This window comes from Gopherus evgoodei, chromosome 14 (assembly GCF_007399415.2).
Source record: "Gopherus evgoodei ecotype Sinaloan lineage chromosome 14, rGopEvg1_v1.p, whole genome shotgun sequence".
Classification (NCBI taxonomy): Eukaryota; Metazoa; Chordata; order Testudines; family Testudinidae; genus Gopherus; species Gopherus evgoodei.
In genome coordinates this window covers 21403321-21425672 of record NC_044335.1, presented here as the reverse complement: position 1 = coordinate 21425672, position 22352 = coordinate 21403321, and the positions used below count along the sequence as shown (strand labels likewise).

The window sequence follows — 22352 nt, the reverse complement described above, 5'->3', positions numbered from 1 at the left end:
GCTGCCCCTGCCTCTCTCCCAGTGCTTGTGCTGTGAAACAGCTGTTTCGTTGGGGAGAGGGAGAACGCGGCGTGCTGGGGAAGAGATGGGGCTGAGTACAGCCCTGCTCAGGACCCTGGATTCATACTCTGGTGGCTAGCCATCCTGCTTCTGTGCTGTTCAGGCTTCACAGATATTTTTAGTGAGCCAGCTAGATCAAAGCTAGCTCAGGTATGCCCACATGTGACTTGCCCCGACCCAAAGAGTCAGCATGAAAGGCGATGCAGAGCCCAGGAGTTCCAGGCTCCCAGGCAGACCCAAGACTACACCTGCAGTAATGTGCTGGCTATCAAACTTAGATATAAATTTGTAGTTGTTGCTACCTACCCACGGCCATCTGAAAGAAGAAGACCTTGGGTTATGGCATAAAGCATGAGGCAGAATGACTTTCACTACCCAAGTAGAACAATAATGCCTTCCACGTGCACCATGCAGGGAGTTTCACTGCTATTATAAAGTGGAATTTATACACACTGAGACCCAGTGCACTTACTGGGCATTAATGACATGGGTATGACTTCATCAAGGACCAATCAGAAAGCTCCATTTGTGTGCAGGGCTCTGCAGCTATTCTATAATGAGGTTTAGCGGCTCTGTAATAGGATACAGATCAAGTGCACAGTTATTAAAACTTAGTAAATAAGTTTTAACATCATCTGGCACTTGTTTTATATGCAATAGCCATCATATTAAATAGAAATAAAAGTTGCATTTAAGGCACTTAATTGCACAAGTGGCCTTTGGTTTTTTCTCTCTCATCTCATAAAAGGCTCCTTTCGATTGGTGCCGGGTGGAAAAACTCAACTGTGGAATTTTTTTATCCCCTCACATGCATGGGCCATAAGCACATTTGGCATTTTTACCCAGAGAAGAGACAATGCTGGACTGCAAGAATAGGAAATGGGTTTCGAGGAGACATTGATGTCTTCCTCCTGGCGCTACTACTGGTTTCAAAGCTCAAGTCTCGTCAAAACCAGAGGCCTGGCTGAGGATAGGTTGTGAGTGTTGCAGCCTGGAGCTTTCAAATGACCTCAGAAGCTTTGGGGAAATGTTGAATGAATTTCCATGCACACGATAGCACGGGATAGCATTGGGCATGGTGCAAGAGGCACTCTGAAGCTTCACACAGGCGCTATCTGCCAATGCATCTCAGCCTTAACCTGTGATATTCTGGGCTCATTGCAAAATCCTGCCAATGCACTTCCATGTCCCCTGCAACTTGCGGCATTTCTGCTGGTTCAGATGTGGGCTCAAAGAAAGGAGAGGCTGCCATTCGTTATGAACTTTTATGGCAGCTTTGTGATTTGGACAAAGAGCTATAATTAGACTCCAAGCTCTTTGCACGTCTGCTTAGAACTGTGAGGAGAATGGAAATTCCATTTCACAAAGGCTTTTAAGATTTCAAAATTTGGTTTTGATGCAATTCGGAATGAAACCTGAACATTTCTAAATTCTCCATTAAAAAAAATGTTTTTAAATGAAATTTGTTTTGGATAGATCAGAACATTAGTTTTGACAAAATCACAATAGTTCACTGGAGTTTTTTAAATTATAATATAAATACAAAATTCAAAAACTTCAGAATGAAAAGTCATTTCTAAGTGAGAAATCACAGTGTTTTGTTCTGACAAAGTTGGACATTTCCACATTGTAGGAACTTTTTTTTCCTGTTTTTTTTTTTTTCCTCTGAAACAAAATTTTGGCAAAATTGACCCAATTTCTCTCAGCGTTTTGATTTCAATGGAGCTGCATTTTCTGACGGAAAATAGTTCTATCTAAGTTTTTCCAACTACCTGGGATCTGCGCAGGGTCTGAGCTCTGGCAAACTACGTGGGGGTTATTCATATTTTTAATAAATGTGTGTGAGTAAGTGTAGTTGGTGAAACATGCTGGAGTAACAGCCCTGTAGACTGAAGTTCTCCATGCAGCCACAAAGGAGGCAGACACACTGCAAATGTACCTCTTCTGCCCCTTGCTAATGGGTCTCAACCCTCATCTGGAGCAACCAACTCCCAGTGCGAGAAGGTAGATCTGTCTGCATGGCCATCTAGTCTGACCAGCAAGGCTGTTGTTCAGTGAGTAGATTTTGTGATTGTGGCTATCTATCACTAAAAATGGAGCTGAGACAGCCACCTCATTTCACACAGTCTGGTGAGCAACCAGCGGATGCTAAATCTGGATATCTGCTGACTTCGTGTGTGGTTGAACCAGCGACGTGGAGATAAAATGTTTTATATCCCATTCCTAATCAAGCTATCAAGTTGCCATAATGGGCTTTATTAAAAATGATTCCATCTCAAAGTTGAGATTTTGCACCTTCTCAGCTGTGCCTAACTACAGAGTCGTCTTTATTACCGTCAGTGCTTAGATAGCACCATGACAGGCACTTTGAAAAGGCATAAAACTGATTCAGTAAAAGTGGAAAGAACACAGCTTACTTCTCAGATCCTAGGAATGTCGGATGCTGGAAACGCTCAACTTGTATTGGGAAAGTTTGTGTGCAAGCAGCCAAGAGGGAATAAATATGCAACTTGACAATGTCTCTTTTTCTAAGTATAACCCCCTGCAATGGGGTTTACAAGCCCCACACTGGGCAAGGACAGAAGGGAGCAGAGAGTCTTCCCTGCTTACAGGCAATCAGACTGACCACCCTGCACTACTATCCCATTGCAGCTGCCAGAACTGCCAAGCGTGGAGACATGCACCCACAGCTGGGATCAATAAGGAAAACAAGCCCAGCTATAAAGAGGGGGAGAACAGAGAGGGAAAATGGAGGCAGAAAGGCTTAGTGTGATAGAGGGGCAACAGGCAGGAGACCCTGAGACATTAACATGGAGACAAAAGGAGATTAAAAGCCCAGGAGCTTAAGGACTGATGGACTCAATTTAAGTTAAGAGGTTATAGCCTGGTCTAATGGTAGATGAATTGAAGGGGACCAGTTAGTAGAGAGTTACACAAAGAGCAGCTGACACCCCAGGATTGTGTCAGCTCCCCAGGAACTTTGGTCCTGATTTGGTGGGAGAGGAAACATGTCAGTTCTTCCATTGGCATCTTAATTATACTGCATATTCTTAACACACAAAATTCAAGCAAAGGGCATTACATCCCATGGCTGGTGAGAACCCATCAGGAAGCTAGTCTCTCTACTGAGTCCAATAGTGTGAACAATATGTGAGGCAGAAGAAAAATAGATCAGACTAAAGTTATGAAAAGAAGGGCACTGCCTTCCCAGTGGCTGTTTTTCACACTTGAATAACTTCAGGGCTGTTTTTTTCTGAAATCATCATCCACAGTGGAAAAAGTAAGAGCCTCTGGAACCTGATTGTTTAAATGTAGATGCCTTTTAAGCTGAAGGAACACGTGAAACTGGATTTTGAACAGGAGGTCTAGGAATAGCTTGGGAAACAACAAAAGATAAGATTCCAGCACCCTCTGCAGGGCAGATGAAGAATCAAACTTTCTTTCTTTGTCAGCCAAACAATGACTTTTAAGTGCTGGATTAGTTGGCTTGACAGCCCCAAAAGCCTCCTGTTTTTATTGGCAGAAAAATGTGCTAGAGCAGCACCACAGCAGCAGTGCAACTGCCCCCCACTGTCCCAGCAATGAGCCTCTATCATAACAGGAGCGACAACTCCTGTAGATGAAGGGAACACAACCATACTGTACAGGATCAGACCAGTGGTCCATCTTGTCCAGTATCATGTCACCAGCAGTGGCCAGGGCCAGCTGTGTCAGAGGAAGGGGTGAGAAATTCTGCAGTAAGCATCTGTGGGCTAACCCTACCTCCAGAGGAAATTTCTTCCTAGCTCTCCACAGTTAGAGACGGGCTTATGCCTAAAGCAGGGGGATTATATCTCTTCCCAAACTACCCTGGTTTTAATCATTGTTATTCTAACTCTGGATATTCCTTTTATCCATATAAATGGCTGGTCCCTCTTTGATTCATGCTAAGCTCTTGTCTTCAATCATATCTTGTGGCAGTGAGTTCCACAAACTAATCATGTAAACAGGGGCACTAGAACAGTTTTTATAGTGGGGGTGCTGAGAGCCATTGAACAACACTCTAATCCCTATTTATGATAGAAATCACTTCAATCAGGGGGTGCAGCTGTACACCCAGCACCCCTAGTTCCAGCACCCCTGCATGCAAAAGTATTTTCTTTCATCAGCTTTAGGTTTGTCTGTCTCCTTTCAATTTCATTCAATGTCCCCTTGTTCTTGTACTATGAAAGAAGTTGAAGAGATATCTCCCTTCTCTATACCATTCATTATTTCATCGATGTACAATGCTCAGGGCCGCCCCTAGAGGGTTGCAGGGCCCAGGGAAGAAGTGACAGATTCATCTTCTAGGACTGACCAATCGCACTGGTCATTGGGCCCCCTGAAGCATGGGGCCCAGAGTGGTCACCCCAATTTGCCTAACCCAAGGGACAGCTCTGACAATGCTGATCCATGCAGTGGTCCCTGCAGTTGTCCTCATCCCAACAATCTCTGCATTCCATCACTACCTTTTGGTGGTTCTTGCCCTTTTTCTATTCATACCTAGCACCTGTCCCCATTTCAAAGCGGCCAGACCTATGATGCTGTAGGCCCTGCCAAGAAACTTCATCTCCCTTCAGCAATTCTCAGCTCTTTCCAATGCTATGGTCCCTGAACCCCCTTTACTATCTCTCTGCTGCAACTTTCTCTGAATCTACCCCTCCGCGTCCCCTGTATGCTGGGGCAGTCTTCACCCCGTCCTGCAACTTTATGATGAGTCTCATGATATTTGAGGACCTTTTAAAGCCCTTGTTGCTGGAATCAAGAGAATGCATGAAAATAACAGCTTTGCCTTTTTTTTAAAGCAAGTTTCTAACCTGCAATGCTGCAGAAAAAGGCCAGAAGATGTGAAGCAAGTGCACCCGGAGTGCTCAGAAACCAGAAGGCAAACAGAAAGAACCTGTCATTTATTATTTTTATAAAACTTGTGATTTCTCAGCAAAATCCAGAACATGGGGAGAGGGACTGGCTCATGATTTTTGAACACTTAAGGCTTGTGATTCCTAACCCCCGGGGTTATCCGGGGGGGAGCACCGGTGAGAGCCGCAGCAGCCTGTTGAGGGTGAGGTTTTGCTTTAGCTCCAATTGTTAACACTGGGTAGTTTGAACTTTTAGCCCGGGTCTGGCTGCGGCATCGAGAGCAGCCCCTGCAGGCTCAGTTTCACCCAGGACTCAGCAGCCACCTGGCTCCACCATAGCTCAGTGGGGCACCCCTGCCTGGGGCAAAGAGCCCCGCCCTGCCTGGGCAGCCCCGGCGTGGGGACGTGGCTAGATCCTCCTTGGACAGGAATCCCCAGCAGGCCTGGTCCTGGAGGCAGCAGGGAAAGCTCCGGCCATTGCTCCCCACGAGTTTAACTTTTTCCTATTACTGCCCCTTTAAACCGGCCTCCCTTCATTGGAGTGGCTGGGCATCCAACCAATCAGCGAAATACACATTCCCGCCAGGGTCCCGCCCCTCTCCCGACTTGAACCGGTTGGCGTGAACCACGCTGTCTCACCAGGGAGGGGGGTTACGGGTCAGCGCTGCTCCCGCTCCCACCCACTTCCCGGGGCGCGTTGTGCTTGTTCCCCGTTCGGAAGGGACGAGACGGGTCAATTCACCAGCGCCCGTTGCTGTTTGACTCCCTCCGCGTCTCTTCCACGCCCCCTCCCTGCGGAGCCAGGTGGTACGGGCCGGCGCCCTGGGCGGAAGCAGACACGTTTCTGCTTCCCGTGGTGAGGCGGCCAGGGGGAGAATGGCGGCCCCGGGTAAGATGCCGGGGCAGCGGCGGGGGCGCACTGCCCATCTCCCCCTGTAGGGCGAGATGGTTCCGCCTGTCGGGGGCTCGCCCCTCCCACCCAGGTGGGACCCGGGCCGCACGGTCTGGGGAGGGGCGTCCCCGGGCCGGTACGCGGCAGCCCCGCCCGGGGGGCGCCCTCCCCCCAAGTTCCCCGTGCCCCGTCCCTAGCGGGCGTGTAGGATCCCCAGCCCTAGGGGGGCTGGTCTGCCCGGTGCACGGGGCGTGTGTCCCTAGCGGGCGTGTAGGATCCCCAGCCCTACGGGGGCTGGTCTGGTCTGCCCGGTGCACGGGGCGTGTGTCCCTAGCGGGCGTGTAGGATCCCCAGCCCTACGGGGGCTGGTCTGGTCTGCCCGGTGCACGGGGCGTGTGTCCCTAGCGGGCGTGTAGGATCCCCAGCCCTAGGGGGGCTGGTCTGCCCGGTGCACGGGGCGTGTGTCCCTAGCGGGCGTGTAGGATCCCCAGCCCTAGGGGGGCTGGTCTGGTCTGCCCGGTGCACGGGGCGTGTGTCCCTAGCGGGCGTGTAGGATCCCCAGCCCTAGGGGGGCTGGTCTGCCCGGTGCACGGGGCGTGTGTCCCTAGCGGGCGTGTAGGATCCCCAGCCCTAGGGGGGCTGGTCTGCCCGGTGCACGGGGCGTGTGTCCCTAGCGGGCGTGTAGGATCCCCAGCCCTAGGGGGGCTGGTCTGGTCTGCCCGGTGCACGGGGCGTGTGTCCCTAGCGGGCGTGTAGGATCCCCAGCCCTACGGGGGCTGGTCTGGTCTGCCCCGTGCACGGGGCGTGTGTCCCTAGCGGGCGTGTAGGATCCCCAGCCCTAGGGGGCTGGAGGGAGCTTCTGGGATCCGTTGATTCCCAGCCCGGGGAGTTTTTGTGGCCTCCTTTCACGTTGCCGGGGGCTGCCTGACCCAGACACGAGGGATTCCGGGTGCAGATTGTGTCATTGTGTTGGAAGAGGGAGGCTTCGCAGGTTCCCTACAGATGGTCAGACTCCGGCCTTGCTAGTTCTCCTCTGGAAGTGCATTTCATGGCCGGATCCCTTCTTTAATCCCTCCCTGCTTTAATTCCTACACTTCCCCTGGGCTTTGTGGCCTGCGCTGTCCCGGAGGAGCACGGCAGTCACACTGGCTCATAGATTGAAATGGGGCTTTAAGGTACTTGGGGCTTGATCCATTTATGGTTTTGAAAATTAGGTCAAAAGCCATTAGACTGACCTGGCTCTCTTTCTTTGTGCTTATGTTCTCTGTTTTAATGCAGTTGTCCCACCCCTTGTCATTCTTTTTTCCCTTGCTTTTTCGCAGAGGACTGCCAGAATTTGACAATTACGTTAGCACTGTCTATTTCTAGTAGTGCTGGTGATGATTTTCCCACCTGGTAGTGGAAAATAAAGGTCAGCAGAGCACAATTGTGCAATTGAGGTGCAATCCCTCACTGAAATCTTTCCTGCACTTTGTTTCCCCAGCTGCCCTCTGACCAGCTTTCTCCCTGACCCCCCTTGGGAGCCCGTTCGGTTATGTAGGATCCAAGTCAAATCTTTCGCTCCGTAAACTGCTCACAAGGGACTCCTGAGCAGTCCTGAAGCTTAAATAATATCTTTCTCTTGTCTATAATATTCTTGCAAAGCCTTATGTCACCACTTCTGACTTGAACGGTTTTACTGGTCACTATTCAGAACTGTCAGAATTATTCAGAGGCTGCTGTCGGTTTCCTCTTGGGATCTGAGAGCATCACCTCTGCAGTGCTCTCAGCTTGTGCTATCCAGAAGAATGAGAGACCAAAAGTGGCCTTCAGACTAAGTTCTCCAGCTCAGTTCTGTGGCGTTGATGCGCCAGAATAGGTATTTCCATCTGAAGTGTTTTCAGTTGGGCGGACCACAGTAACTGCTAGTCCAGCAATGCTAACTATTCACTAAAGCCAAACATGACTTCTGTTTATGAAACAAAATACACTCTGTTCAATGGCATCTTTCTTTTTTCAGGTTCACACACCTTCTTCATCTTGGCTTTAACGTTTGTGGCCAGCATCCAAGCCCTGACACCTACCCATTATCTCACAAGGCGTGATGTGGAGAGACTGAAAGCTTCCTTGGACCGCCCATTCAATGATTTAGAAGCTGCTTTTTACTCCATCGTAGGACTCAGCAAGCTGGGAGTGCAAGTATCTGATGAACAAGTGAGGAGATGCTGCAGTAAATTGTATAGTCATAAAAAATTCACCTCTCACCTTTTTTGTCTTGAAATCTTTTTCATATGTTGCTAAATCCTAGGTTTTGAGACCAGGTGGAAGCATTTCTGCATATCAGTAACTTGGTTAGGTACCTCCTGCTGCACTAAGTATTTCCAAAAGCAGTAACATTAGAATGGTGCCTGAAATAACTTACTAATATTAATTATTTGCCTTCTTTCAAGCTAAGGATCTGAGTTTTCTTGGCATTTCTTGAGCTATTGTGTTGTAATGTAGAAGAAAATATAATACAGGAAGTGCAGCATTTCGTTGATATGTGATCAGTAACACTGTTTGTGAATTTTACCCGTCCCGTACTGTAGTACTATACTGCATTTTTTATTTCAGAAAACTCACAACTACATTTTCCTCTCCAGTAGATCATGCTTAATAACAACCCGGATATTAACAGATTCTGGTTAATAGTAACACTTGCAGTGAATCAGTCCCATGCCATTTACTTTATTGTTAATGGGGTTTGGGTATTGGCAATAGGCATGCATGCACACAAGGATCTCACAGGAGGTAAGGGGCTGCAGGCTGTGAGGGGAGCATGTGGTAGGGCAGTAATGGGGAGAAGAGCTGCAGCTTGAATGCTGATGCTGCGTGGTACCTCTCACTGTGCTCTCCACACTCTTCCCTGGCTGCAGCTACCTGGCAGGGCACAAAGTGCTGGGATGTGCTGAGTCCCAGCCCTCGGAAAGCATAGGGAGAGGTGCCATGTGCCTTCAGGGGCCCCCAGCACTCCTACTCCCCATAGAAAGCCTGGGCATCCAGGCTGCAGCCCACCTTCTGTCCTGCCCCCAGGCAATTTTGCAGGGCTATAGCCAGGAGAGGCACATCCCAGCACTTTCTTCCCTCACAAACCTGCCTTCTGCTTATTGGCAACTGCTGGATAATAGCAACATTTTGCTGACAACTGAGGCATTGCTAATAAGCAGAATCTAGTGTAGTCACTACTCATAAAATGTCAGTACTGACCAGACCACTCATTTTACTACATTAGCTCGCCATTGTATTAGCATACCTTTCAACTCCCTTTTGGCATTGAGTATCGACTATGGGGAATGGATTTTGTCATGCTGGTTTACTCAAAACGTTTCACTTTCACTGAAATCCGATGACCACTTTGCAGTTGCTTTAAGTTGGAATTTGCAGTGTGCGCCTGTCCCGTTTCTAGTAGCTTTGTTTTAGCTGGTATAGTGGAAAAACTCCCGCATAATTTTCTCCTGTTATTCTTCGCTATAATATAAATATATTTCTAGGGCGTGCCTCCCCAGCATATCCTAAGCTCCTAGCATCTTTACACTCTTTTCCTACTATGAGTAATTCATCTTTAGTGTTTCCATCTTTTAAACGTATAAATATCACATCACCCTACTCAGATGTCACCTAGTTAAGCTATACATAGTCAGCTGTTTCAATCCTTTCTCATAAATAGTTCCTCTAGCCCAGTGTTTCTCAAACTTTTGTAGTGGTGACCCCTTTCACATAGCAAGCCTCTGAGTGCAACCCCCCACCCCCGTATAAATTAAAAACACTTTTTTAGAAATTTAACACCATTATAAATGCAAAGCAGTGTTTGGGGTGGAGGCTGACAGCTCGTGGCCCCCATGTAATAACCTTGTGACCCCCTGAGGTGTCCCAACCCCCAGTTTGAGAACACCTGCTCTAGACCATTAATGATAGTGTTACTGTTCTTTGACTCTCGCCGTTTTGTCAGCAGTAGCATAGCTTTTGCTTCTACACTGGCAATACGTGTTCAGTATGTGTGTTTTTCTTCTTTTTTCTAGATCTTATACTTTTCCACAGTTAAGAGTAATAAGATAAGAATGGCCTTACTGGGTCACAGCAATGGTCCATCTAGCCCCAGGGGTTCTCAACCTTTTTCTTCTTGAGCCCACCCCCCTAGCATGCTATAAAAACTCCACAGCCCACCTGTGCCACAACAACTGTTTCTTTCTGCATATAAAAACCAGGGTTGGGGGTAGCAGGCCGGGCAGTTGCTCGGGGGCCCTAGGAAGTTGCTCAGGCTTTGGCGTCAGCCCTGGGTGACAGAGCTTGGAGCCCTGGACTTTAGCCCAGGTGGTGGGGCTTTGGTTTTCTGCCCTGGGCCCCATCAAGTCTAATGCCAGTCCTGCTTGGAGGCCCCCCTGAAACCTGCTTGTTGCCCCCCAGGGGGCCCCAGACCCCTAGTTGAGAGCTACTGGTCTAGGCCAGTATACGATCTTGCAACAGTAGCTGATTGCAGACGCTTCAGAGGCAATGAGAACAGGACAGTTGTTGAATGAGCCAACCCAAATTGTCCAGTCCCAGCTTCTGACAGATTTAGGGACACCCAGAGCATGGGATTGCATCCCTGACCATCTTGGCTAATAGCCATTAATGGACATGTCCTGCATGAACTTACCTAAATTTTTTTTAACCAGTTATACAAGTATTAACAAAATGTTAGCCAAATTCATAATATTTTAATACCCAAAAATACTGCATCTTGTTTAACTTCATCCAGCAGAATAAATTTATCCAGACTCTGTGGTACAGATTTGGTCTCCAGTTATTCAAGGAGCAGCTATTCGTATAATATCTACAAATGGTTGAAAACTCTCTCCTAGTTTAACACAAGTTATGTGCCTTATTGTAACGATCTGACCTCTGCTTATCCCTTTAGTCTGTCAATGAAAAACTTGTCATAGGGTGCAGAGAAAAATTCATATTGCTTAACTTCAAGTTTGTATTTGTTGAGCTGATTTTCCTCCTGTTTATTTTTGGAAGTCTGGATTATCATCTGTTAACCATTTCATGTTTTTAATCAATAAAATCACTATTCACATGGATTTCCTCCATCCTTGAAGAGGCGGCTCTGCTAAATACATTTTATGTCCAGTATGGTTAGTAGAATTGGACACAATTTTAAATCAGTGTTCATTTGCATTGTAGACAACATGAAAATGATTTGATCACTGTGCTTTCTAGAGTGTGTTATCTTACTTTGGGATTTTGGTCAATACAGGAATGATGTGAATTGCATGTAGTTGTTTCCTTTGCAAAGAGTATTTAAGGTGATCTTAGAGTGTCACTGAACTCCATGTTTAGTGGCAACAGGCATGACTCAAATCATAGATTGACTTGTCTTTCTGCACAGGCTGCATGTAACTTCATCAAATCTAACGTGGATCCCAACAGTGTCGATTCCCTTTTCTATGCTGCACAAGCCAGTCAGGCTCTGCCTGGATGTGAGGTGAGTTCAAGCTGCTAAATTATAGTCATTTCAACATTTGCTTTTGTTCTTGGCCAAAACTATTACTTCATCTTATGTTAGCATGCTGTAAAGTGGTTGTGTTTTATCTTATGGTTTACAAAGTACTTTGAGATCCTCTAGGACAATGGTTCTCAAACTAGGGCTGCCGCTTGTTCAGGGAAAGCCCCTGGCGGGATGGGCCTGTTTGTTTACCTGCCATGTCTGCAGGTTCGGCTGATCGCGGCTCCCACTGGCCACGATTTGCCGCTCCAGGCTAATGAAGGCTGCAGGAAGGGCAGCCAGCACATCCCTCGGCCTGTCCCTCCAGGGGCTTTCCCTGAACAAACAGCAGCCTTAGTTCGAGAACCACTGCTTTAGGATAAAGACTATGATATAAAATCACCTTTTCCTAGAGGATCCCAAGGCATTTAATAAACCATATATAAAAAATATGACAAAAACATAGCCCCCTTGCAGCATACTAACAGTAGGGGGAAGTAGAAGTTGATATATAAACAAGTATTCTGATGCTGAACAATGTTGAACATTTGGACAAAAATTTACCTTCTTCACCTCACCTTGAGTTTTAATAAGGCAGAGAGCAATATGGGGGTTTTTTGTACGCCAGCACTATCAGCATTTTCAGGCAGGGCCACGGCTTTGAGGCCCTTGTAATTTGTACATACAAAAACTACATTAAAATAACATTGACTGCTTAATTTTGAAACCTGAAGTTAGAAAATGACAGATTTAGAGTGATGCATGCAACCTTAATTCTGCCCCCTTGTGTCCATCCTGTGTACTGAATGCAGCCGTGGACCCTGTAGAAAAGCAATATGTGGTTGTATAATTAAAGACTGTGACAACACACGTGCTTGCATAAGACCACTTGATTGCTAAGTTATGTATGTATCTTGTTACAAAATGTTCCTTAATATGTTCAAAATTCACGTACAACCCAAACCTGAGTATACAGCTACCCCCATTGCTATACAGCCCTCCCTCACTATCCAGTTACTTTGTATCCTTATGCCACGTGGCAACACTGGTGGTTATCCTGCAGATATCCCTTCTGCCCCTGGACAGTCACCCCCTTTTATCAACACAAATTCCCCTCCATATCATTCCTGGTGTCAGAGGATCTCAGGGCTGTGAAGGTTGCCACCTCACCCTCCACCCCTAATGCCTTGACCAAGCAAACTACATGCATGAACAGATAGCTGATATGGTATCTGAGGCAGAGCCAGCCTCTTTTGGGGTGGGAGGTGGTCCTCATATTGTTCGGGCCCCTCCCGGTGAGCTATTGTATAGCCAAAAAAGAAGGAGCCACTATCTTTTTGGTAGGACTCACTAAAACTGGTCGTATTATACTTTATTAGCTCTCAGGGACAAGGACCATATTTTTGTTCTGTGTACAGCACCTACCACAGTGGGGTCTGGTCTTTGACTGAGGTGCCTGGGTGCCACTGCAATACAAATAAGGGTTTTGGTTTTTGTTTTTTTTATTATTTAACCTAAAAGATAACAAATGACAGAGGATCTTTTTCCCCTACCAGATTCTGCCCATTCTTAGGTCAGATATTGAGCACCCTTTCATTCTTAAGGACAGAGTCATTTAAACATGATCTTACATTTTCTGTGTCTTGTCTTAGGTTGTCATTTCAAATGAGACCGGAGAGCTGCTTCTTGCAGCTGTCAGTGAGGATTCCTCAGTCAACCAGATCTTCCACGCTGTCGGAGCCCTGAGTGGCTTTGGGCTTCCTCTAGCATCCCAGGAAGCACTTAGTGCCCTTACTTCTCGTCTTAGCAAGGAAGAGAATGTCCTGGCGTAAGTTTTGCAAAATATAAAACAATTCAGTCAGCTACATATTCATCCTTTGTAAAGATGGTTTTCTTTGAAGTGAAGGGCACTTGCATATGTATGGTTTTCTTATAATGCAGATTTAGTGAATTAGACACTGCATTTCCAGCGGTGACTTCTATCCACTCCAATGTCTACTGCTTGGGAGAATAAAATGCTTGTAAATGAGCAGGTGAAAATATGCTTTCTTCCCTTAATTGTTCACCTTCAGGTTTTGCAAACCAGTTTTTAAGAACAATGATCTTAGAAGAAACTGATTGTCTTTTTTAGACAGTAAAAGTTTGTTTTGATTTCTGGAGAATCTAGCTTGTGTTCTGCCTCAATCCATTGCTCACAGGTCAAGAGTGATCTAATTTGGGAGGGTGAGGGGGAGAATCCTTTGTCTGGTGGCACAAGCATTGTGATATTTAGCATCTGAAGAATTTGTTAATAGCTTTATTCGAGTTGATAAGCTTGGAAAGAGAATGGAGCTGTTTGGAAGAAGAGAGAGAACTTTATAAGTGCTAAGACCCTCAACTCCCACTGAAAGACGATGGGAGCTGAGCCTGTCAGCAGATTGTAGTATTGGGCCCGTTGATAGCTCAGACCTCTGAAGTTACCTGTACTGATTGGCAGTCATTTGTTTTATCTCATAAGGTGTGCTCTGCAAGAGCAATTTCTCTGTTTTGAGCATCCAGCTGAGGCTCTAAATAAGAAGCTCTGTCCTGCCAGTATTGTAACTTCAGTGCCGTTTGTGACACTCATATGTCAATCAGCTTTTTAGTTTGCTTATTAGGTAGAAGATGTACTCAAGAAAAACGTATCCTCTATGTAATAAGCACTTACTTTGCCAGTGAACAGACTTGTAGATCATGAACAGAATGGACATTTACTATTAAACGTCCTGTCAGAATAGTACATTTGATTGAGAGTCTTGACCTAATTGTTGTATACTTTGCTTGTAATTACATCCGTTCCTTTTCCCACACCCAACTCTAAGCAATTCTCTGCTCATTTTGAAAAATATGCTAAGTAATTTTGTGTAGTACAGATAAGCGGTTGCAAGAAACAAGCGACCTGAAGATCCATCTTTAAAAAAGGGAAGAGGGGGTTGTGAAAACTATTATACCTTGAGAGTGATCCATTTGTAACACTGTAATTTATTTTGAATCATCTAGGGTCCAGACTTTCAAATGTAAGTTCCTAATATCAGCCCCCAAAACCATATTTAGGGACTTATAGGGGTGTTCTCCTTTTCACGAGTGTTGGGCAGGCACAACTGCTGTCAAAGTCAATGGGAGACTTCTGGATTCTCATCGTCTCTGAAAATCTTAAGCACTAAAATGCAAAAAATTTGACTTATGGTTTTATCGGTAATGCAAGTGCAGTATTTTTTTATATATATATATACATTTTCCTTAACCAAATAGTGTCCCTTTACTTGACATAGCTGAAATTAAATATTCAGTTTCCTGTGTACCTCTTCAGGTTTCTGTTGCCCCCTGAGAACCTCCCACCTCCACAAATCGACTGACAGAATGTACTAACTGCCTCTGTTTTCTATTTCAGTTGTAATTCAAACTGTGTAATTGCTTTGGTTTTAACGATGTTATGCTTTTAAACTGATAAAATCACACACTACTTGCTCATCCCTGCTTTGATTTTCATTGTTCCAGAACCATTCAGGCGTTACAGACGGCATCCTACTTGTCCCAGCAGGCAGACCTGAGTGGCATTGTGGAGGAGATAGAGGTAGTAACTTGGCAATTTGAGAGTAAAGCAAGGCGGTCTTTAGAAATCCGCAGCTCTGAAAGATTGTTTTAAAATGCAGCATTGGCTAACTCCCTCCCTTCCCTGCAGTGTTGGAGTTTGTTCAAAAACTCCTTTCAAAGCAGAATTCTTCCCTGTGAATAAAATTGAACAAGTATGTGGACTCTAGATCTAACAAAGGTGATCTTAAATTCACATTAAACCCAGAAAATTACTAGCGGTGGTTCAAGCCAATTAATGCCTTTATTTACTACTTCTGTTTTTTTCCCCAAAACAATTGATACTAGAGTATTTTCACAGAGTCTTAATGTAGGACTGGAATGGATCTTAAGACATCATCTAGTCCAGCTCACTATGCTGAGGCAGGACCAAGTATATTAGACCATCCCTGACAGGTATTTCTCTAACTTTTCTTTGAAAACCTCCAATGTCGGGGATTCCCCAGCCTGCTTTGGACACCTATTCCACTGCTTACCTATCCCTATAATAAGAGTTTTTTCTGGTATCTAACCTAAATCTCCCTTGCTGCAGATTTAGCCCATTACGACTTGTACTACCTTCAGTGGACATGGAGAACAATTGATCATTCTGCTGTTTCTAACAGCCCTTAACATATTTGAAGACTGTTTTCAAGCCCCCACTCAGTCTTCTTTCCTTGACTAAACATGCCCCCTTTTTTAACCTTTCCTCATAGATTAGGTTTTCTAAACTTTTGATCACATTTGTTGTTCTCCTCTACATACTCTCTAATTTGTCCACCTCTTTCTTACAGTATGGTGCCCAGAATTGGACACAGTGCTCCAGCTGAGGCTCACCAATGCTAAATAAAGCTGTAGAAATAACTCCCATGTCTTACATACCACACTCTTGTTAATACAACCCAGAATATTAGCCTTTTTTGCAACTGCGTGACATTGTTGGTTCATATTCAATTTTTGATTCACTGTAACCCCCAGATCCTTTTCAGCAGTACTACCACCTAGCCAGTTATTCCTTATTTTGTAGTTGTGCATTTGATTTTTCTTTCCTAAGTGTAATACTTTGCACTTGTCTTTATTTAATTTCATCTTGTTGATTTCAGACCAATTCTCCAGTTTGTCAACGTTGTTTTGAATTCTAGTCCTGTCCTCCAAAGTGCTTGCAACTTCTCACGGCGTAGTATCATGTGCAGATTTTATAAGTGTACTCTCCACTCCCATTATCCAAGTCATTAATGAAAAGCTGGCACCCCTGTAAAACCCCATTTTGAGTATGGTCTTTCAACTAGTTGTGACTCACCTTATAGCTATTTAATCTAGACAATAGTTCCCTAGTATGCTTATGAGAATGTCATGTGGGACTGTGTCAAAAACCTTACTAAAATCAAGATATGTCCTGTCTACTGCTTCTCTCTCTCCCCCATCCACCAGGCCAGTAACCCTGTCAAAGAAAGAAATTAGGTTGCTTTGGCATGATTTATTCTTGACCAATCCATGTTGGCTATTACTTATGACTCTATTATCCTCTTGGTGTATACAAATTGATTGCTTAATAATTTGTTCCAGTATCTTTTCAGGTATCAAAGTTAGTCTGACTGATCTGTAGTTCTTTGGGTCCTCTTTGTTCCCCCTTTTAAAGAGAGGAACTATGTTTGTCTTTCTCCAGTCCCCGGGGACCTCACCTGTCCACCATGAGTTCTCAAAGATAATTGCAATCATTCCAAGATTGATTCAGTTACTTTCTTAAGTACCCAAGGATGAATTTCATTAGGCCCTGCCAACTTGAATACATCTAACTTATCTAAATATTCTTTAACCCCATTTTTCCTATTTTGGCTTGTGTTCCTTCCCCTTTATTGTTAATAGTAATAACGTTGAGCCACAGTTTACCTTTTAGTGAAGAGTGATGCAAAATAGGCATTAAATGACTACTTGATGTTATCCATTATTAAATCTCCTTCCCTGCTAAGTAGAGGACCCACGCTTCCCTTTGTCTTTCTTTTGTTCTTAATGTATTTAAAGAACCTCTTCTTCTTGCCTTTTATGTCCCTTTTATATCTTAGCCTTTCTAATTTTGTCCCTAGATGTTTGTGCTGTTCTTTTATGTTCACCCTTAGCAATTTGTCCATGTTTCAATTTTTTTGTAGGAATTCTTTTAATATTCAGGTTATTAAAGAACTCCTGATGGAGCCATATTGACTTCTTACCATTCCTATCTTTTCTTCTCATTTGAGATAGTTTGCTGTTGTGCCTTTTAATATTGTCTCTTTGAGAAACAGTCAGCTCTCCTGTCCATTAGATTTTCTTCCCAGGGCACCTTACCTACCAGTTCTGAGTTTAAAGTCTGCTTTGGCCTTGTTCTGCTGCTCTCACTCCTTCCTTTTCTTAGAATCTTTTTGAAATCTCATTGCATGATCACTTTCACCCAGAATACCTTCGACCTTCAGATTTGCAACCAGTTCCTCCCAGGTAGTTACAATCATGTGTAAAACGACTGTCCCTCTAGTTACTTCCTCTGCCTTCAGAAACGAAAAGTTCTCCTCAGTACATTCCAAGAACTTATTGGACAGTTTTTATTTTGCCCTACTAGTTTTCCAACAGATGTCTGGGAAGTTAAAGTCCCTCATTACTACCAGGCCTTGTGTTTTGGATATTTTCATAGCTATAAAGGTTGTTCAGATTACAGTAGAGAAAATTCTCATAGTGATCCCAGTACAAATACTCCATGAACGTATGCCCAAAAGAGAGGAATTAATCCAAGTAGTTCTGCTGTCAGTGGTACAGGTGTTTACCTTTCATACAATTTTTCTCACTCGTTGCTGCTAGGATCTTGTTGCCCGCTTAGATGACCTAGGTGGGGTATATCTGCAGTTTGAAGAAGGACTTGAGACTACTGCATTATTTGTTGCTGCTACATACAGTCTGTCAGACCATGTGGGTACAGAGCCAGCGATGAAGGAGGTATGTACCAGATCCTATGATCCAGAGGGTGTAATAGCTGGTAAAAAACGCTTGTGAAAGAACATTAATTATTGTATTAAAAGGTGTAAGCAGCATGTATATCCGAGAGCAGGAATTGACCCATAGCAAGGATTTGTAGGTTTTAAAGTTTTACACTGTTTTGTTTTTGAGTGCAATTATGTAACAAAAAAAATCTACATTTGTAAGCTGCACTTTCGCAATAGAGATTGTATGAGGTGAATTGAAAAAACTATCATTTTTACAGTGCAAATATTTGTAATAAAAAATAAAATTAAGTGAACACTGTTCATTTTGTATTCTGTGTTGTAACTGAAGTCAATATATTTGAAAAATGTAGAATAACATACAAAAATATTTAACACATTTCAATTGGGATTCTGTTGCTTAACAGTGCCATTAACCGTAATTAATTTTTTTGAGTTAATCGCAATTAATCGACAGCCCTAATAGAAATCATTATTGCGAGCCCTCTACAGGATCATTTACTTAGTGTCTTTTAGGGTAAAGTTCACTGAACCTCAGTGTACCGTTATAACCTGTTTTATGTAAGGACCTGAAAAAAGAAGCTATGCTGAGCCACTTGGTGCATCATTCAGGTAATAGCAGCAATGGAGGGGGCTGAGAATGAAGCCTGTGTACGGAATCTGAGTTCATTCTTGGCCCTTCTCCATGCTGCTGCCACGTAGACTTGATGCTGGAGTAATTTGGATGTCGCTTTTGACACAGAGGTTCTGGTGAACACAGTTGCACATTTCAGACTGTCAGAGTCCCAAGACAGAAAAAAATAAATTGGTCCAATTAGAGAAAATTGTTTAGCGTTGATTCTAAATCAGACTGTCAGGAGCTCTTTTGTTGGATGACTTTTTAACTGAATGGGGAAAATACCTCCTTTTCAGAAAGCTGCCCAAGTTATTTTAAAGTTTAGCGGGTTTATAATATTTAAAACAACTCCCCTTACACTGATTTAATACCATGAAAACTGTATCTGTTGATGATTAAATCCCCGATCCTGTTCTGTTGAAGAGCTCTTCGTGAGGCTGACACATAATAGAGGATCTAATGCTTCCATCTGGGTGCCTTCAATTGGGGTGTCTAGCCTATTGACCATCAGTAGATGCAAACACAGGGAAAAATGAGACATCAGTGGAAACTAAGCAACCTAGAAGAACTTTAAATGTGTTTGAGAAAACTAAAAGGAGATTGTTTAGGAGGTGACTGTAGTGGGTGGTTTTGGTCTGGTTTTGTAATGATAAATGAACTGTATCTGTTCCTCGGATATTGGACGGACTCTCTGGGATATAAGCTGTTTATACAGGCCTCTTATTGGCTTTGAGTACCATGCCATTTTCATACCTGAAGTTGACCCCAATGCCTGTGCTTATATCAAGGGGTAGTCTTATAGTTTGAAACAAACAGGAATTCTAAAGATTCTGTATTAATTTGGGCTTCATCCTCCTGTCTTGTGCTGGGAACTCTAGACCCAAGAACAAGAATCCTAAGGTTCAACCCAGTCGAAGTACAGGTAACTAACCTTCCATTGTTACAGGGCTGACCTAATAATAGTTTAAACAAAATGAATTTACAATACAAGAAACATAAATCTTGTGGCTGTTTGGGTACGGTATTTGTATTTGAATCAGACTATTTTGCCAGTTATATCTGCCGAGAGATCTAAGGTAAAATCACAGGAGTATTAGTCAAGGCTTCTGTTCCTGCACAAGAAGGTTTTAAGCACTTTGTTAGGCTAGGCCCTTCTCAAATGTTGGGGGAAGCAGCCCTCCCTCTCCTTCCTTCTCTGCCACCCTCCATGTTTGGTTAACACTTGATTGATTCCTTTCTGTTTCAGGATCAGATAATCCAGCTGATGAATGCAATTTTTAGCAAGAAGAACTTTGAGACACTCTCTGAGGCCTTCAGCGTGGCTTGTGCTGCAGGTTCTTTATCCCAGAACCGCTACCACTTGCCCGTCATTGTTGTCCCTGATGGGCCAGCAGCCGTGTCTCATCATCAACCCATACTCAGGGTGAGCTCCTAGATCTGAATTTGTCCATAATCTTGGCTCAGTCTGCAGTGTTGCAGGGATGAGATGGCTTAGTGCATTGGATAGCGCCTTTCACTTCTGGCAGCAGGGCTCACGTGCATACTTATTTCACCTAGGCATTGAACGTGGATTTAGGAATTGAGTCTTATGGACCCCCGTATACTGGGGACTAAGCAGAGACACTACCACAAAAAGCACCACAGTGCTCAGCATTATTGCTTTTATTAGGAGAATTAATAATGTTTCTCATCACGATATGAAAGCATCATAAGGAACTAGGTAGACTGAGGATGCTGTGTTTCAAACTTGATATGTTTGGCAGTCAAATCATGGGGAATAGTAGTAGAGGGCAGGGGATTCCTACAAGTGAGTTGTCTTTGGATGCTTCTCCGTCTTCCAAGAATTAGTTCCCGTGTTGGGTAGCCCTCCCAGAAATGTGGATCTCACTCTTACTAATCATTTTTTTTCTTTTTCTAGCTGCAAGTGACCAATGTCATGTCACAGCCACTGACTCAAGCTGCTGTGAAGCTAGACCATGCCAAGTCTGCATCTACCAAAGCCTCTGTCCTTCACCAGATGCCGTTTGCTGTTTCAGAGTAAGGAACAAACCTATTTCTACTATTTGACATAAAGCAACAACCTCTGTTATAAAAACAGTGGATTATTCCCCCTATTCTCTGCCTCTCATAAGAAAGAAGTGCTTGTTGAATGATGGAATACTCAAGGCACCATAGTATCAGAGGGGTAGCCGTGTTAGTCTTGATCTCTAAAAGCAGCGAAGAGTCTTGTGGCACCTTATAGACTAACAGACATTTTGGAGCATGAGCTTTCGTGGGTGAATACCCACTTCGTCGGCATGCATCCGACGAAGTGGGTATTCACCCACGAAAGCTCATGCTCCAAAACATCTGTTAGTCTATAAGGTTCCACAAGAGTCTTTGCTGCTTTCAAGGCACCATAGTGATTTATTGGTGAGCGTAGTGACTTTGAGTGCTCTTTAGTAATGATACTGAATCGTTGCCACGTATCATTTCCCTACTGATACAATTCTCCCCACCCAAAAATATTTCTGACTGCTGGGAGGGGACATATGGTGTTTCTCCTCTTTCCCTAACTCCTTGGATGGATGAAGAATGATTTTGACAGGGCTGATCTGTATGCTTAGGGCTGCCTTACTTATTTTGAATAGTGTCATATATGCTTATCATAACTATATTTGTTCTGACATCAGACTTGCACCTGAGATATGGACTTTACGAGCCACATATGGTGCCCTAAACAATCACATGTCTGGGGTTACTGCCATAATCTGTCAGTTCAGACTGATCCAGCAAGAGTTTGCAAGGGTGAGATGAAGTTGTTCCACCTTCAAAAGAAATTATCATTCCTGCCCTCCATTTTACTGTGTAAATCCACTCTGCTTAAACTTATTGTTCTTCTGCTCATGACTGTTAACCATTGCAATTGCTGTAGATAGAGAGCATCTCATAAGTCTTTGTCTACCAGAAAAAATGCTGTAATAAAACTATGATGTAGTGTACCTAGAAAATATCAGACTTAAATGTAGAAGATATTTTTATTTTTGGAAGGGTTCAAGTCTCTTCTTAACCAGAAATACTGAATTCATGCGAATATTTTTCAATTTGTATATGCTGCTTCTCTCAGATACTTGTAAGCTGTAGTAGAGGAAAATCTAGTATACCCTGCTCTTTGGAGTCTTTCATTTCTGTATAGTTGCTCAAGTTTCCAATTTGTTAATTTCCTATATGGATATTGTAGAGCGTGTGTTTTCTGTTCTTTATATCTCTGTCACAGAGACATCTTTGAGCTGAACTTCATGAATGCCAAACCTGCCAGTGGATATTATGATTTCTCCATCAGCGTCGATGGTGACAGTCGATTAATTGCAAACAAAGTTGAGGTGGGCGTGTTTTGATTCCTGTCTAATTGTAAGGGTTTGTTCAATGGAATTACTTTTAATATATCCCATATGAAGATTGGCCCATTGTACTGAATGTTTGTTATCACAATCTTCTGCAAAGCAGCAGACTTTGATTTAGCCTAAGGGGTTGAGCATGGGGCTGGGAATCAGGAGACTAGGGGGACGGAGGGCTGTGAATTCCTAGCTCTGACCTTGGGGCAAGTCGCTTCATCTGTTTCAGTTTCCCTATATGTAAAATGGCCATAAAGTGCCTGGAAATCTACCAATGAAAAGTACCGAACGCTTAGGCTGTATTATTATTGTTATGACTACCTCAGGATCAGAAGCTAGATCTGGAAGGTATCAGTTAATTTTACTGATTATTAATCACTTAGGTAATATGTGTACATCAAATACAGAACAAAGATTAGTAACATTGACAATGTAAAGCAACTATTTGCATAACATCCATTAGTATGAAGTGATGGAAGAACTAACTAGAAATA

The 22352-nt window shown here is 43.9% G+C and overlaps 1 protein-coding gene across 2 annotated transcripts in view; it reads left to right on the top strand.

Annotated features, from left to right (window-relative positions):
* The first annotated feature begins 5612 nt into the window (after positions 1-5612).
* Positions 5613-22352, top strand: part of RPN2 (ribophorin II) — a 32147-nt gene continuing 15407 nt past the window's right edge. Inside the window, exons 1-9 of one of the 2 annotated variants that reach the window (XM_030533095.1) lie at positions 5613-5826; positions 7829-8022; positions 11219-11314; positions 12967-13142; positions 14831-14906; positions 17729-17863; positions 19731-19907; positions 20403-20521; positions 21741-21846. In XM_030533095.1, the coding sequence (XP_030388955.1) occupies positions 5814-5826; positions 7829-8022; positions 11219-11314; positions 12967-13142; positions 14831-14906; positions 17729-17863; positions 19731-19907; positions 20403-20521; positions 21741-21846 (1092 nt within the window). In that variant the 5' untranslated portion in view covers positions 5613-5813. The remainder of the gene's footprint in view (positions 5827-7828; positions 8023-11218; positions 11315-12966; positions 13143-14830; positions 14907-17728; positions 17864-19730; positions 19908-20402; positions 20522-21740; positions 21847-22352) is intronic. The other variant, XM_030533096.1, reaches the window with a different exon arrangement.